General features: G+C 41.6%; 2 protein-coding genes across 12 annotated transcripts in view; one reads left to right on the top strand and one right to left on the bottom strand.

The window, feature by feature from the left end:
* PRDM4 (PR/SET domain 4) overlaps nucleotides 1-2774 on the top strand; it is a 17065-nt gene extending 14291 nt beyond the window's left edge. For all 9 annotated transcript variants that reach the window (XM_083700200.1, XM_083700196.1, XM_083700201.1 and 6 more), the window contains 2 exons: nucleotides 701-869; nucleotides 1783-2774. In XM_083700200.1, the coding sequence (XP_083556326.1) occupies nucleotides 701-869; nucleotides 1783-2095 (482 nt within the window). In that variant the 3' untranslated portion in view covers nucleotides 2096-2774. The remainder of the gene's footprint in view (nucleotides 1-700; nucleotides 870-1782) is intronic.
* PWP1 (PWP1 homolog, endonuclein) lies at nucleotides 2007-18230 on the bottom strand. Of its 3 annotated transcripts, XM_083700598.1 has the most exons (16): nucleotides 18065-18230; nucleotides 16894-16952; nucleotides 15344-15519; nucleotides 14103-14188; nucleotides 12332-12428; nucleotides 11116-11226; nucleotides 9903-10033; nucleotides 8789-8862; nucleotides 7570-7666; nucleotides 5968-6029; nucleotides 5453-5564; nucleotides 4893-4983; nucleotides 4303-4424; nucleotides 3596-3701; nucleotides 3130-3246; nucleotides 2007-2044 (listed from the first exon to the last, which is right to left on the bottom strand). In XM_083700598.1, the coding sequence occupies exons 1-15, from the start codon at nucleotides 18128-18130 to the stop codon at nucleotides 3134-3136; spliced, it is 1503 nt and encodes a 500-aa protein (XP_083556724.1). In that variant the 5' UTR covers nucleotides 18131-18230; the 3' UTR covers nucleotides 2007-2044; nucleotides 3130-3133. The 3 variants fall into 3 exon arrangements, with proteins under 3 accessions (XP_083556724.1, XP_083556723.1, XP_083556725.1); XM_083700597.1 differs by lacking the exon at nucleotides 2007-2044 and having other exon boundaries at nucleotides 2130-3246; XM_083700599.1 differs by lacking the exon at nucleotides 2007-2044 and having other exon boundaries at nucleotides 2130-3246; nucleotides 17609-18164.

Genomic DNA, 18230 nt, shown 5'->3' with positions numbered 1-18230 from the left:
AAGACCTTAAAGTTCTGGAGTTGATAACGTGAGACTTGAGTTGCCTGGGTTGTTAATGAACTGTATTGCTGTGGACAAATTTCCACAGACAAACTCAGTATGAGCTCTCAATATAGTTTTTTATTTCTGTGAAAGAAACTGTAAATTTGTTTCTGAGTGACTTGGTTAATTTTTTTATTAGCATTCTTTTTTGCCTTGTCAGAAAGTCCAATGTATTTGGCAGCATCTGTGGGCTGCAGGGTCTCCTCCTTCCTACCAAGCCTCTTTCACTAGAAATGAGCATTGTATGCAAAGTTCCAGCTGTTGCATACTGTGCCCCAGAGCCCTGCTTTATTATCCTGCTTGCATGCCTTTTCTGTAGATCCTTCTATCCCAGTTTACCATTTCTGTTCAATACATATTTGACTAAATGCTCTGTTTTTAGCCTTTAGCCAGATTTGAAACATTTTTCAGCCAGACTCTTATATTATGATGGGAAGGACTGTTGTGTGGCATTGTGATGGATCACACTGGGTGTAGGATGATGCAGTGTCCTGTCGGTAGTAAAATTTGAGGAGAGCTCAGGGATACATACTCCCTGGCATGTGAACATGCCCCACATAATCAAAATGGGTGCTGGCTTAGGTTTTTAAGTGTTCATATAATTAGGTAGAAGGAGCAGTGTAAAATGGTCTTATAGCCTTTGTTTAACCAATTCCAGGTCAGAAGAATTATCGCTGTGCTCTCTGTGAAAAGTCCTTTACTCAGAAGGCCCACCTGGAGTCTCACATGGTTATCCATACCGGGGAGAAAAACCTCAAGTGTGATTACTGTGACAAACTGTTCATGCGACGGCAGGATCTCAAACAGCATGTGCTCACACATACCCAGTAGGTAACTTGCAGGGGAAAGATAATTTAGAACACCAGATTTTCCACAGAAATGCTGGTGTTGTCTCTTACGCAGCTCTCCTCTGCACAGAACAGAGGGAGTGTGATTGTTCAATAGTGCTGTGTCTTTACTCCCAGGCAACGGCAGCCAAGTGCACAAAGCCTCTCAGGCTCTGTTCACAAGGCTGCCTTTGCACAGGTGGGCTACCACTTCTCCTGGGAGAAAGAGGTAGCCCACCTGTGCCAAGGCAGAGGTGGTTGAGGCAAGCGCACAGACCTGCCTTTGCATGGGTGAGAGGAGAATTCTAACAAAGCCTCCACTCCGCTTGTGCAGGCTGGAGGTGGAGCTATCTTAAGAGTTCTCCGCTGAGAGGCAGGCATCCAGGCGCCTCTTAATGAAGAAATTTAAATATGCCACTGGTGGCAGAGGGAGAAGCGAGCTGTACCACCAGGCCAATACAGCTTGTTCATCCCTGGCTTCTTTAAACTGCTCCTCAGCAGAGCAGTTTAAAGCCCCAACTCTGGCCCTGTGGGGGCTCCATTAAACTGCTCCTACCCGCCCCTGCAGAAGGCAGTTCAGGCTAGGAGCCGGGGGGGGGGGGGCAGCCTGTTCCCAGTGCTGGGAACAAGCTGCTTCCTCCCCAGCCCCATGAGGTGCTAGGGTGAAACCATCTCAGCTCCTTTGTTAAGAGAGCGGCAGTTTCACCCTGGTGCCTCGCAGGGCTGGGGCCAATGCAGCCGCTTGTTTCACTATCACTGTGTATTGCTGTGTTTAAAATCTGCTATCACCCAGCCCTACTTTAAACCACAGCTTAGCTCAACTGGTGACATGGAAACCAGATCAATAAGTGCTGTTTTTTTTAAAATAGATATTCAATCATAATTACAAATGCTTATTTTCTTCCTTGTTTAGAGAACGCCAACTTAAATGTCCCCAATGTGAGAAGCTGTTCTTGAGGACAAACCATCTAAAGAAACACTTAAATTCTCATGAAGGGAAGCGGGACTATGTCTGTGAAAAATGCTCCAAGGCTTATTTAACAAAATATCATCTCACTCGTCACCTAAAAATCTGTAAAGGACCAACCTCCAGTCTCTCAGCCCAGGAAGATGACGAGGATGATTCTTCAGAGGAAGAGGAATTGATAAACTCTGTAAGGAGTGACACCTGTAGGCTTAATACAAACATGTATGTGACAAATGACGCACTCTCTTGCCACAAATAAGAAATGGAGGACTTAAAATATAAATCGACTCGACTTCCTAAAATCATGTTTATTACACTACAGTGAATTTCTGGGCAAGGACCAGGTCTCACCCCCTTATGAAAATGGCGTATGCACTCAGAGGTTTCCAAAAAGGGTAAAAACAAACTTATCAGCTATCCACTTCAAGTGTGGAAACTGCTACTGGTGATTTGGTTGAAGTGCAATGCATGACTTAAGAAAAACTGGCAGATTTCCTCTGTATTCTAGTCAGCTGCTTGGAACAAGAGCAGATACCCTCATTTACAGTTAATAAATTTGATTTGTATGCCATCACAGCAGAACAGTGCCCTGACTACTCCCCCACCCCAAGTGATGTATACATTAGTTTGGGCTCAATATGAACTTAAATCAATATTCATTGTACACCAATGAATTGCCCATGTGTTAAGACAACTAGTATTTGCAGATGAGACTGTTAATATACAGTATGGGATCAATACAGGAAAGCATGCTTATAATGCAGATTTGGTTTTAGCATGAGCCAGCAATTTGCTGTATATAGTGCCATATGGTATACCTGTATGGTTACTAATAACCATGTATTTTGGGGAGTTCTGCTGCTAATATATTTATGGAATGAAGATTCATTTAAAATCTGTTTCCTTATGGAAAAATTAAAACACTGCTTTTTAACGCATGCATTAATTACCATTCTTTTCGTCAAACCTTTTCTGCTCATGTAGGAATCTTTTCTTCCCCCCTAGAACCACTTAAGGACTTCTTGATGAAGTTAGATACATACTTTAAAATATTCACTTCCTAAAGAATGAATACACTGCATGAAAACCACGTGCTGAGGCCAGTTTTTTGTGTAATTTCCCTTTCTGTTCGCTTCTCATTAGAGAGAAAAGCTTATATGGGCAGCTCAAGCTTTTACATTAACAGATTGTAAGATTAGATTGGCCCAATATCCTCCAAGGTGTAGATAAATCATTTTGGCACAGTCATGGTATCAATATTCACTTTATATTATACAGTGCAAAATGTAATACCAGATCACGGTTCCATTACAGCATCTGGATCACTGCTGCAGCCACTAGCAGAATTTTTTGCTTCAGAACTTGATGCGGCAACTACCAGCCTCTGTCGGTTTCCAAACACTTCATTCACTGTAACACAAATAAGAAAAGTAGTTCTGTTAGTACTACTACATACATTCTGGCCTTGCAAGCCATCTTAATGTGTTTGTTGCACACTTCTTTTAAACCAGGAAATAATGCAATGACATCCACAGATGCAGTACACCTTTGGCAATCCCTTCCCTCATTTACAAAAGAAATTCAGGAAGCCTTGGGAGTATTCTCTACCACACTTGGGAGCAGCTGGCGTAATCTCTGTGCTGTCTGGTAATAGATGGCAGGGGATGCTAAGTTGATCATTTCTCTGACATTTTATACCCTATTTTCTGGATTGAACATGCTAACTAGAACTAAATGCAGATAAAACCAACAATCTCACCTGCAGAAATTGTGCTTATGTCCCAAACACGTAATCCTTGTTTCTCTCCTCCAAAGGCATAAACAAATGGTAAGTCTGGGCAAGATGCTGCACAGAAGAGGACACCCTGTGGGCAAAAAAAAAAAAAAAGCATAATTTATGATCCCCTGGAAACTCAGCTACCTACCTTTCCTAAGAGAGAACTGAGAATGTATGCTTAATATGGACAGGTGCTGCTACAGGTTCCTGCTACATATCCAGTCTCAAGCTAGTGTATAAAACTTTGCATAGGAATCATAGTATCAATAGTTGAAAGGAGGAATGAGGAACCTATAGGCTTCCAGAGGCTGCTGGACTACAACTTGCATAATCTTTGGACACATTGCCCTGCGGCCAACGTATTCTCCACTAAATGCAGTTACTGATCTTTCAGTATTTTGAATGTTCATATTTAATACATGTGCTTTATATAATACTAGCATTTGTTTTACAATCCTTTTTGGGTGGACGTGTACTACTTATTTGATATTTTATTTGATATTTTATTCTACACCCACTTCCAAATCTTCCACGGGTGTTCTGAGTGTGCAATAATTAAAACTCTGAAACTCTTGATACATTAGATAATTCTTAAGACTGATCTGCACCTGGTTCATTTGAATGACCATATGCCAGACAATCCTAAAAAGAGAAGACTGGTTATTTTATTTTAGAAAGATTGAAATTACCATTTTCATGTCCCTGGAATGAACCAAACTAGGTTTATCTCCCAATATGTCCCAAATTTTCACATATTTGTCTGCAGATGCTGTCACAAGACATCCTTTAATCTGGCTGCTTAACTGTAGTCCTGCAAAACACAAGCATACATTTCTACTGTACCACTTTTTAAAAAGAAATCACAGTGAGCTAAAATTATAACAAGGGCAGGCCTAGAGGTTGGCAAGGGCTGGATATTTGCCAGAGGACCTACTGACCCAATAAAAAACATTGGAGTTTGGGACCCAATAAGAGCATTACTGTCTTGAACACACACCCTTCTCTCCTTTTCAAGTTAAGGGCACACACTGAGGACTCTCAAAGTCATTGGTTAGCAATACCAACCAAACAATCACTGCTTCCCCTTCCTCTGGTAAAAACAAGGTATCTTAGATTTCCTATTTCATCTGTCATCTCTTATACACTGCACAATGGCAAGTATGTGTTTGTCTCAGGCATGTCTATACAGGATAACTAACCCCCATCCCGGTTTATATTGGATATACTGTATATAGAAATGAGACCTAGCATTTGTTTGGGGCAGAAACAGAAAATTTACCAGATACTTCTTCGTTATGAGCTTTCATTGTAAATACTGGTTTATGTGAACGAGCATCCAGACAGTAGACAAATCCATCTTCTGTGCTGGCCTAGAGAAAACAGTTCCAAGCACTGTTAAAAAGCAGAAGGAATCAACACGACAATATCTGGAAATGCGTGGGTCAAGCTCAGCCCCACAAATGATGCCATCAGGCCTCACACAAGCCATACCCAGAAGCAAAAGAGGGGTGCGGATGAGCAGCATCTGCGGCAGTAAGGACTCGTCACGGTCTCTGGGAGAAATTGGGGACTGTGTCTGGCCCATCACCCTTGGTGGAAGTTTGTTTTTGGCAGAGCCTGTTGGTAGCAGGTACAGTGGAACAGCAATAGATAGCAGACCTCAAGCCTGCTGATTAGTTTAATTTTTGTGGGTGGCATTATGTTCCAATTTAGTATTTGCTGTCCATTTATTCTGTATGTTAAAAATAGCCTCAAGGACCTTCATTAGGTGAGGTGTAAATACATAAATAGAGGGGAAAACACAAGGCAGAAAAAGGTAACAGGGAACCTTGTACTTGCCAAGAAGTGGTGAGGGGAAAAATGATTCCAAGTCACTCTTTCAACCTGCCCACTGAAGCGCCAGGTTCGATGGTTATCCTGTGGACTTCTGCAGTCATACAAAATTGCTGATCTGGAAAGCAGAATCAGAGCATTGACTCAAGCAGGGTATCAAGTTCTTTTATTTGATTAAATGCGGAGAGTTTTTGTTCAACCTTCTCCCTCCACACCCGTGCCAAAATTTTCAAAATCTCTTTAATTCTAGGTTAAGTAATGGAGAAAAGCATAGCATACCCCAGAGGTTGAAACAGTAAGAAAATCAGACTGAACACTACCGTTCAGAGATCACCGAGGAAGGAAGTGTAACCAAACCAGTGTATCAGACAACATAAGGTTAACAAAAGAATAAGCCAAACCCTACGCTGAAGCAAAAAGTGATTTTAGTGACACATTATGATTTCTGTACTCCTGTTACAAACATGCAACTCCTACACTGTACAAGTAGAGCAGGGAAAGTATAACATGCCCTTCCTTACTTGTCGTAAGAACCAGAGACGAGAGTCTGTGTTTCAAAAGGATGAAACTGCAGTGTCTGCACCTGCAAAGAACATTAGATTTGAGAAACACAGTTCAACTGAAATATACTGTATATGATCTCATTGTGTGTAATTCCTGATACATGGAATTTTTCTACAAACAGCCAGGTTTCTGGAAATCTGGTTACCTGCTACCTTTAAACAAAATAGATCCATTCCTTAGCATGCAAAATAAATATTGGATCAAAGTTGCGGATGTTGGAGAAAGAAAATGGAGAGTCCTGGTGCCTGGCCAAGAATTTTATTTACTTTTATTATTTACAGTTTCTGACAGTAGCAAGCAGGCATTCCTACAGCACTCATCTCTCTGCAGTCTAGACATCCTGATGGTGTTTCACCTGATTAATCAAATTTGGTAGTTGACCTCAATTTCTATCAAGGAGCTGCCATCACCTGCCCTTCTAAGAAAATTGTAGCTAAAGGTGAAACCCAAAATTAAGAGGCATTTTCCTTTGTGTTATATTTTGGTTGTGAAACTTAAGTTATTTTGTATACTGCTAAAACCTCAGTGGTATTTGCACTTAGCGTTACCAGAGGCAAGGGATGGCAGGCCTGCTGTGATTTTAAACAGCAGAACAGAAAATGGCAGTAGGGGCGGTTTTTCATCCTTGCAGCAACATTAAGACAAGAGCACCTGCTGAAACACCCCTATCTACACAGCCATTATTAAAGGAATGAGCTCCAGCCACCTTTGGATTTGATCACTCTTGTTAGAAGTGGTGTGACCAAAGTGTGAATTTGAGGTTTTGAACCCAAAGCTGCTTTTTTCCATCTTCATGTTTGGCTGCTGACATTCAAATCTGATTATTTTTACAAAAACAACTCTTTCAAAATCTGTTTCATTTCAGTTTTACAACTGGCAGACAACATTTCTCTCATAAAACCTTGCTTGACTAGTGCCTCATGTTCCATACCTCTTCTAACCTGTTATTTCTTTTTTCATCTAAATCAAGAACTAATGAAAACTCAAAGGAATAAACGTGTCCCTTCAATTACATTAAGTGCTTATAAAAACCTTTCTACCATTATCTTGCTTACACCTGGAAGGCTCTGCTATTAACAATGTGCCTGGAAAGGCACTATTCATCTTACCAGCTCCCAGAAGGGAGAAGAGCAGGAATACACCACCAGAGCTTGCTTTTGATATACACCCAGAGTTCTAACTGCTTTTTCAGGCAGGCTCCTGTCCTTAAGAACTACAAGACTGAAATAATGCAGCAGGTAAAACCTCCTCTGTGCTGGGGGCCTTAATAAACTCTCATTTGCCACACAGGTGCTAAATGTACTGCCAGCAAAGCAGTGAGAAGCTGATTAAGCTAGTTACCAGTAAAGCGGTCACACAAATTTTCCATGAAGCCAAATGGCTGGTGGGCGCTCTCTTTGCTGTTTTCTAGTAAAAAGTTAACACTGGGGGGGGGGGGGGAGAAATGGGTTACCAAGTCCATGGCAGTTTATGCCTTTAGCTCGACTTTAAATGCGCCACACATTTCTTTTGTTGTTGCAGAAATACTACAGTCGATGGTTCCGGAATCGTCAACATACCTTGTCTGTGTGAAGAGAAAGCGTTGCTGCTGGTGTGCCCCTCGACATATCCCAAAGAATTATGGAGTGGTCAGCTGATGCACTCGCCAACACAGATCTGAAGGAAAGAGGTGTGTGGATTCATATGAACAAAGTGAAGGCCCAGTGGCCCAAGTGTAGACCCACTCCATACCCATTTTGGTCTCTTTTCAACTCTGCTGTAGGCTCAGAGATACAAAACAGCGCTGCCTAAATACAAAAAACGGGTGCATATCGTTTTAAGCAGTCATTCCAGCCACTGAAATGCGTATGCATTTTTAATAGCTTACATTAGTATTTGAAAGGTGTGTTCACTGCATTACAAAGGTAAACAAAGATTGGCAAAGGCTGCAATTTGCTTCTTGATCCCAGCATCCTATCTTAATGGGTAATGTAGTTCTGTTTCCTAAACTATTTAATTAACCTCCACAAAAGGTAGGAGATTCCAGGGGCAAGCTGGTGCTAAGGAGGAAGACGACCAGCCTGCTGCTGCTGCCTACCTGGCAGAGGTTTCAACTACTTACCCAACACTACCTAGTCTCACAGCCAACAGCTAGAATATTAAAAGGGCAAGGACCTGCGGTTTGCTGACTAAAAAGCCATCTGCTGCAATTGTCCTGGAGCAACTAATAACCATGACTCCTAATAAGCCAGACTGTCAGATTGGAATGGGAACCTCTGGAGAGTGGAGACACTAAAAAAACTAAAGCAATTAAAGTTGCCGGTGAACTCCTAGCAAAAAGAAACACAAAAGGCTTGTTTAGACATCTAATCTGACACACACACAGGAGGTGGCAGCAGGTACTACCTCTACATTCAAATGTACATCTGCAAGCACAGGCTTGTACATGCCTTAGCACATGGGCACTGCGGATCTGCAGAGTCTGCCCATCACCCCCCATGTGGCCTTTTACACACAGAGGACTAGACCTAATATCTGAAAAGGACTTAAAATGGAGCCCCAGAGAAATATAGAAGTTTAAAATACATATCTACACCAGAAATTGGTGCAAATCTCTCTTTCCCACATAGATTAATTTTTCCCTTAAATATCTATGGCACAGCGAGGGCAGAAATCTATTTTCTACCATATTTCCAATAACAACAGATATTGAAGAATTGTGCACAAGTATGCGAATACAAACAAAAAAAATATTTCTACAAGTTATCTTTACGCCATGTTACCCTAATTTTTACTTACCTGAGTTGTTTATTCCATGAAAGGTCCAGCACTGCATCAGTATGCCCTTCTTGATGGTCTTCTTTAGATGCATTCTTTATATAAAAACATTAAGAAGTCCTTTATAGTTTCCACATTTACTTCAATAAGCAAGCAAGCTCAAGCAGCCAATTCCAATGCTCCTTTACATGGAGCAAACATGGAAAAAGCACAGGGTTGTGGCCAGTGCTGATCCTACTCGGTGCTGGCCCACCGATATTAACATGAATAACCGAGGCCCAATCATTTCAAGACACGCAGCCCTGGTCCAGAGAGTTCCTACAACTTCTGAGGCAATTCCAGTTTATATTCTCTTGCCCCACTTAGGAACATGGCAATCTGCCTTAAACCAAGTCAGACCAGTTGTCCACCATCTTGTTCACTGTTGCCTATGCTGAATGGCCGCAGCTGTGCAGGGATTCAGACATGAGTCTATCCCAGTCCTACCTGGAGGTGCCAGGAATTGAACGCTAGGCCTTCTGCACATACGACATGCTCCACTACTGAGCTACAGCCCTTCCCAAGATACAGCCAGTCTCTTTCTATGGGCAGAACTTGCAACCTAAATCCTCGGTCTCCTTCCCCCATTCTGCCCTTCTGCTGACAAGCCCCTTCACAAACTGAAGCTCAAAGAAGAGAGGCTAGATGTCTCGAGGAAATACTTTTGGACTAGCTGAAGATCCCACAAGATGCTGCCCGCCCCTGCCTGATTCCAACCACAGTGCCCCCAATCCCCACTTTTCATCTTTGTCACTGGGAACAGTCTACTGGGAACTAGTCCCACCCAAACGCTTCTGAATTAAATCCAAGCTACCTCTCTCTGTTCAGACCTATGCACAGAGACACTCCTAATGAGTTATGACAATTCTCCAATACTGAGTTCCAAACATGATCAATCAATTCCTCCCCCCCTTGGGTATCTGTAAACAGTTTCCAAAAGAAACAAAACCACTGCCTGGCGGGTCTGAAAATAACAAATATATCCAATGGTTTGAAAATGCAATCTGTAAGCACAGAAAGTGAGCAGCTCCTTTTGGCCTTCATCCCAAAAAGTTACTACTGACTGTGATATTGATAATAAAGTCAGCTTACTTACCTTTTTCCCTTTCTTCTTCTTCGTTTTTGCTTTCTTGCTTCCGAGGGAAAAGACTGGCTCTAAACTATCCACTACGTCAAGGTCCCACACTTCAATAACAGGACTCATTGTGCCCACGGCAACATAATTCCCTGATGGAGGAACACCCAAGATAATCAGGAGTTACTTCATGAATCCTACACATTTTTAACACATTGCTGGTGTCTGCTATTTCCTCATGGAACTACCTCAGTAGGATTGCAATTCTTAAATCAGGTCATATTGTTAGATGTCTATTGGTACGCTGTCTTGAGATTGATTTTGCCATAGGTAAGTAGGATATAAATGTCTAAGTAAATAAACCACTTCTCATTGAAAATAAAGATACTTGTTCATTTTTCTGTGGTACACACACATATTATATACCACCAAATATGCACATATATAACATACACATATTCCCCAGCCCTATAGTATTGTCATAATATATTTCAATTAAAACATGCTGTGAGACAGAGTGGGATTTTAATCACTGTCTTTGTATTCTGCATGCCTTCAGAGATACAATAATCTGCTAAAGACACTTAGCGAACTTCACAGGCAATTGGAAATCTGAACCTAGGTTGCCTACATCCAAATCCAGCACACATTTCTCAATATAAATGTACGGTGAAAATTCACACATTTAAAAGCTACTTGGAATAATTATCAGAAATTCTCAGAACAAAATAAGTAGCAGTTGTCAGCTTGCACAAGGTAAAAAATGAGGGACCATATCAGCAGTACAGGGGGGCATAATAGGGCCTTTTTAGTACCAGCTCTAAACTATGGAACTGTCTCCCCATTAAGATGCAACATACCTCAGCATTGTACTCTTTAGAAGGAAGGTGAAGATATACCTCCTTCACTAGGCTTTGGGAGGTAAAGAGCTGTATACTCTATCTGAAATTGCACCCTCTATTTTATTTTATGTTGCATTTACTTCATATTTTCCCCTTGGGTTTAGAATATGTTCCAGTATGTTTAATATGCTGTACACCGCATGGTGACTGCATGGTGAAGGATGGTATAGAAAAGCATAAAGAAATAAATACAATTCCTGAGCCATTAGTCTTTTAAAACAAGATTTTTTGGGAGGGAGGGAAGAGGCAGGAAAGTGTGCTGGCTGGATGTGCCAAAACTGCTATCCAAAAAGCACCAAATGGAATTTAGAAAAATCTTGCAATTAACTTACCTGCAGAATCCTCTGGGTTAGGATCAAAGTTCAGCCATTCCGCACTCAAAGGATATGCTGATAAGAGGATATCATGATGGACGTAAAACGAGTCCTCTTCATGGTTATAAACTGTATGAATTAAATGTTGCAATTTATATACTTTTTGTCAATATCATCTTAAACTTCTTCCACATATGTCAAGGTGACACACAATATGATAAAAAACAGCTTTAAATAACAGCTAAAAACACAGAAAACAGCAGCAAATGAAAGAGAGACACCCATGGCAGAGACCATTCTGCTGGGAAAGCTTTCATAAGTATGTTGCTTAGAGATAATAATAATAATAATAATAATAATAATAATAATAACCTCTTGTGGAGAAAAAAAAAGTAGACTGGTTAACAAAGCAGACCCTTGAATATGAAGCAAGCATGCAGTTATGCCAGTGTGCATCAAGTACTGAAAACACCAAATGTTAAGTATGTGAAAGCATTTCCTTCAGCCCCACAGTATAATTACTTTAGGCCAGGCCCACACAACTTACAACTCAAGCCTGACAGGCATGCACTGTGGCCTGACAAGTTCCCTCTTTCTATATTCCCTTGTAGGAGGCGGGGGAAACTGATGTATTGCAGAGTTGCTGATAAAGTCTCCTAGCGTCATTAGCGAGACACAAAGTTGTGTTGTCAACAACAACAGTTTAACTTCTGCATCTAGCAAGTTTAACCACCCCAAACAAGAAACACATTGGGCAAACAATAGTGCAAGCAAAGGCGAAAGATGACAACTCAGGCGTGTTGTGGCCCTAGACCAGGATTCCTCAAAGGAAGATTCCTCTGGCAACTGCAGCTACAAAGAAGAGATGGATCCACTGTGTGGTTTATGCCATATGGGTTTGGACATCAGAGTATCCTGAGCTGCAAGGAAACACCTCTCTCGCTGGACTCTGACAGTTGGTCTGCAGACTCCAACCCATCAACCACCCTGACTCATGAGGACATTAGGCGATTCTCATCTGCCAAAGTCAGCTCGCAAGGGTGGGAACAGATGCGGATCTGGTCCACCAAGCCAAAAACGTCCCCTAGCCCTGCTGCAACTGTAAAAGGCAATGTCTGAAGTTAACTCGTTTTCAAATGATGGAAATCAATAGGCGAAAGAAGCAGTTGACCGTAATAACAGATAAACCAAATATTTGCTATCACTGTATTAAAAGCAAGGCGACTTTACCCACCGTGAACTTCTAGACTGCAGTGGTCCTTATCAACTCTGCCACAAACGACAAAGTTGTCACTGGGCTTAATCATGAAGTCTTCATGCTCATATTGCTCCTAAAAGAGAATGCTCAGTAGTGTTAGAACACTGCTGTACACAATGGTCAGAATCAAAGGCTATTTTAGGTGCGTTCAAACACTTGGGAATGACCAGTATGCCTCCACCCACTTCCCCTTCCACATAGCTACTTACTCTTGAAATTCCCCACTGTTTCAAAATCAGCTGCCATGTGATAGTGAACTGCTGCCCAAGGGAACAAATTGCTTTGGGCACTAAATTAGTGGCTTGATTCTTTGGATATCAGCTTAAGCTTCTATGAATATAGGGGTCAATAAGCATTCAAAAATAGCACTGTACCTGATGGGATAAATAAGGGTGCAATCCTAACCATGCTCTCTCAGATGTAAGTCCTAATGAATACAATGGGCCTTACTCCCAAGTAAGTGGGGTTAGGATTGCAGTCTAAGCATTCAGAAAGAGCTTGAAGATTAGCAGGAAGAACTGGGATATCAGTGCCCAAAACTGAAACCTCAAGTAATATTGTTGTGATAATCACATACCTAACAAAATTACTACATATACAGATTAGATATGCATTTCATCATAATAAAGTCAAGATGCACCATTACATTTCATCCACGGCATCCCTTCCTCTTCCCCATATTTCAGAACAGCACCACCACAGAGCATACAAAAAGAGTAGCAAGATAATCCACCTCACCCCAAGTCTCCCAGAGGATAAAGCAGAATGCCTTCAGACAAAACTGTCAAAGAATCATACAAAAATATGATTCTTTGTGTGTGCATGCACATGCGTGTGTTTACCTTGCTTTTATTATGTGATGAAGAGCAGTATATAAATTTAATATGCGTGGTTAGTGGGATTTCCTGATTGACTGACTTCACTGGGATTTAGACCCAAATAAGTAGGAAATGCAAGGGACACAGGTGATCTAAACCACAGAGCCTAGGGCTTGCCGATCGGAAGGTTGTCAGTTCAAACCCCCCCGCCACAACAATGGGGTGAGATCCCATTGTTCAGTCCCAGCTCCTGTCCACCTAGCAGTTCAAAAGCATGTCAAGTGCAAGTAGGTAAATAGGATAGGTACCACTCTGGTGGGAAGGTAAACGGCGTTTCTGTGCGCTGCTCTGGTTTGCCAGAAGTGGCTTAGTCATGCTGGCCACATGACCCAGAAGCTGTCTGCGGACAAATGCCTGGTCCCTCAGCCTATAGAGCGAGATGAACACGCAAACCCCAGAGTCGCCCGTGACTGGACCTAACGGTCAGGGGTATCTTTACTTTAAGCAGGAAATGCAGTCAGATTAAAGTAAGTCACAGTGGACCAGAAGACCATCACTCTAACTTCACACTTAGAGAAAACCATCAACAGAGGTCAATTTAAGGAACCCTGAACACAGAATACAAATGAGGGTGAGAAACCAGCCACCTCAAAAAGCTGGTCTTGAGTGTAAGGAGTTCCAAATGAGGCTATACTTATAAGTGAAGGAACAAACTCAACTAATTCTTTATAAATTTAAATATTTCTGTAACAAGGGACGTGGGTTAAATAACTAGACACCATATGAAGTAAGACAAAACCCAATACACAAATATGCAGGCTACATGCACTTGTAACCCTAAGGGTACCACTGCATGATGTGAATAGATCAAACAGCTAGGAGGAGTTTAGAAGGTTTTGCTTCCACTTTTGTTCAACAAAAGTACTCACTGTATCTTTAAGAGTGACGTAAGGATCATTTTCATTGCTTCCGTACACTGTGAGACCTGCTAGGGTCTTTCCAAGACTCTCAGTGCCTGTAAAAGAATATCCACAATTTCACATGGCAGATTGTGCTAAGTAAAGTCAAACGTACATCAAAGTGAAACCTTAGCAAGCAACAGTTTCCTTAGTAAAATTATTGGTCAAAATGAAGCACAAGAGAGAACATAAAAGGTTTTATGATGGAACAATCAAATGCTATTTGAATTGTCATAAAGCTGTCTGCCTTTAAAAAACAACATTTTAGCAAAAAAAAAGCACAGCTCTCCTTCACCCCAAGGTTTTAAAAGCTGGAGCTTAATGAAAATTCACTGAAATATATTCACTATGAACCAATTTAAGTGTAAAGAAGAGAAAATATCCACCTATTGCAGGGACATCTAGCTACAAAAAAAGTGTTTAGAGCACAGAGCATCTGGGTTCAAGTCCAAACCGAATAAATTGATAATGGATACCTAGTTATTTTTATTCTGGTGCTTCAGTTGCAGTAGCTTTTTTTCACCATTTATTAGAAATTTTCCACATCCTGTCCTAATGGGGAAGAGTGATGGCTTTTAAAAAAGATTTGGTGGATCAAGTTTTCCTCCACTCTCGGGGTTTAAATAATTGACAGGCTTAGTGGTAAGAGTCCTCTCCTGGGATAATAAGAAGCGCTTTGTTAGATCAGAGCAAAGGTTAATCAAGTCCAGCCACCCGTTTTCTCACAGCAGCCAACCAGATACGAATCATGTGAAGGTATTCATTCAACTTGCAAGTTTTGAAATGTAATCTTATACATGTCTTCAGAAATAAGTCCCATTTAGTTCAATGTGCCTTATTCCCAGGTAGATTCTTAGTTTTTGAATCCTGGGACTGGAGGATCCTTCCCCAAGGCAGATTATCCTGTCCACGAAGCCCTTTCTGATCTTCCAAACCCTGTGAAGCCCAAACCTCCTTTGCATTATCAAAAACAGATGAAAGTCAAGTGGCACTTCAAATGAAGCTCCTTGCCCATAAAATGTATAAATCCATTTCACTTGACTTCCTAAAAAAGTACTAATTCCTGTGAGGTGTTTTCAACTCTATACTCTATCCTTTGCAACATTGACCCTTTGTGATCTATCTTCCAATACTCAGAGCAAACATATTACAACATCTTTGAAGAATTTGCTGGTGGATGGTAGGAAACACAGAAACAAGTCTAATGTTACCTTCATCTTCCTCATCATAATTATCCAGGTCATATTCTGCCAGTTCATCGTCATCCAGCTTTTCATTTTCTTCATGGTCCTCATCGTTGGGAGCTGAGCTAGTTGCCTCAGCATCAGCAACATCCATGGTGCCTCCTGAAGCCTCTTCCTGTTCATCATCATCATCACTAGCATCTCTTTATGTAAGAAAAAGTACAACATACTTTGCACAACTGAATGTTACAACTTAGTTCTTAATCACTAACACACAATTCCATATCACTTCTTTGCCACTGACTCTGCAAGTCTTAAACACACTTCTTGTGGAGCAAATCGCATTGAACTCAGTGCAATGCTCTCCCAAGTAAGCATTCATATGGAAAGGATTCAGTTGTAAGTCTCACACCTGCTTCCTTGAGGTTCACTGGTGTATTAGTACTGAGTAACAGCAGCAACCACCTTAATGACAGAAATGAACAGGCCACACATCGCAGTGCCAAAGCTGCAGCTTTTACTCTTCTCCTAACATGAGGGAACCTGTGTGCACCTAAACTGAACCAAATACCCTCCATATAAGCCACCTCATCACTCAAGTTCATAGGTTCACTATGACCTTATACACAGTGGCATGCTCAGCTTGTGTAGCTTTATTTTATTCCCCTCCCATACTATTTTCAAATGTTTTGCTTCCTCTATGGACCAAAAAAGTTACAAAGCAGGGATGTGAAAGTTAACATTCATATCCTTGCTCTTGGCAGGTTTACTCCTGAAGATGCAGAAGACAGTATTATTTTCCTATCCTGGGCTGAGAGATGTTCTGCGCAAATCAAGTACAAAAATGTAACACATGAGCAATAATCTTTTAAAATTATTATGTCTTTTGAACATGTGCAAGCAAAGGTGTAACAGAGAACAAACCTAAAAATACACAAGAAATGGTTTTCTTTTATATTCTTGCTTATACAATTCTATGCTTCTTCACCATTCATGTAGAATAAGATATCAATGGCTACCAGCCCTGAAGGCTATGTTCTGCCTCCACAGCTGGAAGCAGCAATGCTTCTGAATACCAGTTTCTGGAGACCACAGCAGGGAAGAAGGTTCATGTGCTCAGTTGCTGCTTGTAGGTTTCTCACCGGCATCTGGTTGGCCACAGTGAGAACAGGATACTGGATTAGCTGGGTCACTGGTCTGATCCAGCAAGCTCTTATTACGTTCTTATTCAACTCACTCTGTTAACCTGTCCACCTGACAGGTGCTGGAATGCAGTAAATTTACAGTTTATCTAGGCACATCAAAGCAGCGATTCAGTTAAACGTATTACAAACTCATATAGGAAAATCTGGTAGGGAAAGACAGGACTCCACAGCGTCACCTGATGTCACAGTGTTATATCATATATACAACACATATAAAACGCGTTTTCTTTACAAATCCAGCTGAGTTCCTAGATTAACCTGTCTAGGATTAAAAACACCAGGGGTTTTGCAACAAATTAAACCTTCACGTAGATATGGCCTACAATATATTAACTTTCCCCTAATTTCTGCTTCAATATTACAAAGACTTACTGCAGTCTCTCTTTGGCTTCAGAGACCAAGCGTTTCAATTCATCTGTTTCAAGATGAACCTGCAAAGTGGATGCACAGAATACAGAATTACAATTTAATTCATGTCAGGTAGTTTTTCTTTAAAAGGACATTTGAATAGGTTTGTAAAGAAGTTCTATCAACACAGTCTAGCAGACAGTAGCATCCTTGACTTTTTAAAAAGTATGCTTTTATTCAGCCCAATCAAATAAGCCAGTGAAAACAAATGGAAACTGATCATCAATAACACCATGGAACAGCTGTGCAGTAACCTTAGAACAATATTTTCAACAATGAGAGGCACTGGGTGGACAAGCTGGAATTGGAGTGTCCCAAAGTAACAGATATCCACATTCTATGCAACTTTTCATTATGACTAGAGACTTCTCCAATAAGGCTCCATCAGCAATCCTCAGGCAAAATCAAGAAGGCTGCTGAATGCTACAAGTAAATACTGGGCCAAGGCTTGGTGGGTGAGGGATGTTACACAAAAGAAAAGGGGCAAAAATGGTAAAAGTAGCAACATGGCTCCATTAGGGGCAAAAGAAAAAGAGGCAACAGGTTGCTGGGTTTTAGATTGATTTTACATGAAAACAGAAGTTGTTCTAAGTCACATTATAAACTTTAGAATGAAAGGCAGGATATAAACATTGTATAATAATATATACCACAATGTATTAATCAGGACATGTCTCACCGGGAGGGCACTACAATCCAAGAAGCAGATCCTAATAAATGTTGCCTTTTATATTTTCCAGGAGACAGGAGAAATGGCTTCTCTATTCGTACGGTCTTTGCTGCCATCCAACACCCTTTCCAACACGCCCAAGCCTACTTAAGCTCCCAATACAAACACACGCACCTGGGAGTAAGCCCTACTTAGCTCGACGGTCTTATTACTGAACAGACTCGTGCAGGATCTGCGCTGAAAAATTCCACAGCGCTGCTGCTGTTACAAACTGCAGACGAGAACTGGCTTCGCCCTCTCTCTCTCTCTCTCTCGACCATTTTCCTGCCTGAGCACTGATAAAGCTCCCTCGTTGCATTGGTAGCCCTGTAAGTGGCTGCACCGCTGCCGCTTCGGACTAACGAGAGAGACGCTCAGAGGCAGCTGGTGCCAGGAAGGAAAGCCGCTTGCCGCTTCCACGCTCACCTTGTCGGGCGTCTCCTTGGCGACGCCGCGAGGAACCCAAGCAGCGCAGGTGACGGGGCAGCTCATGGCCTCAGCTGGCGAAAGGGAGAAGCCACGCGACCCCGTAGGAACCGTCCCCCGCTTGGACACGTGCGAGCTTTTTCCGGCAAGGACCCGCTTCGCCCCG

Source organism: Podarcis gaigeae (genome assembly GCF_964106915.1).
Source record: "Podarcis gaigeae genome assembly, chromosome: 10".
Lineage (NCBI taxonomy): Eukaryota > Metazoa > Chordata > Lepidosauria > Squamata > Lacertidae > Podarcis > Podarcis gaigeae.
The sequence above is the reverse complement of the archived record's forward strand: the minus strand, read 5'-3'. Positions and strand labels throughout refer to the sequence as shown.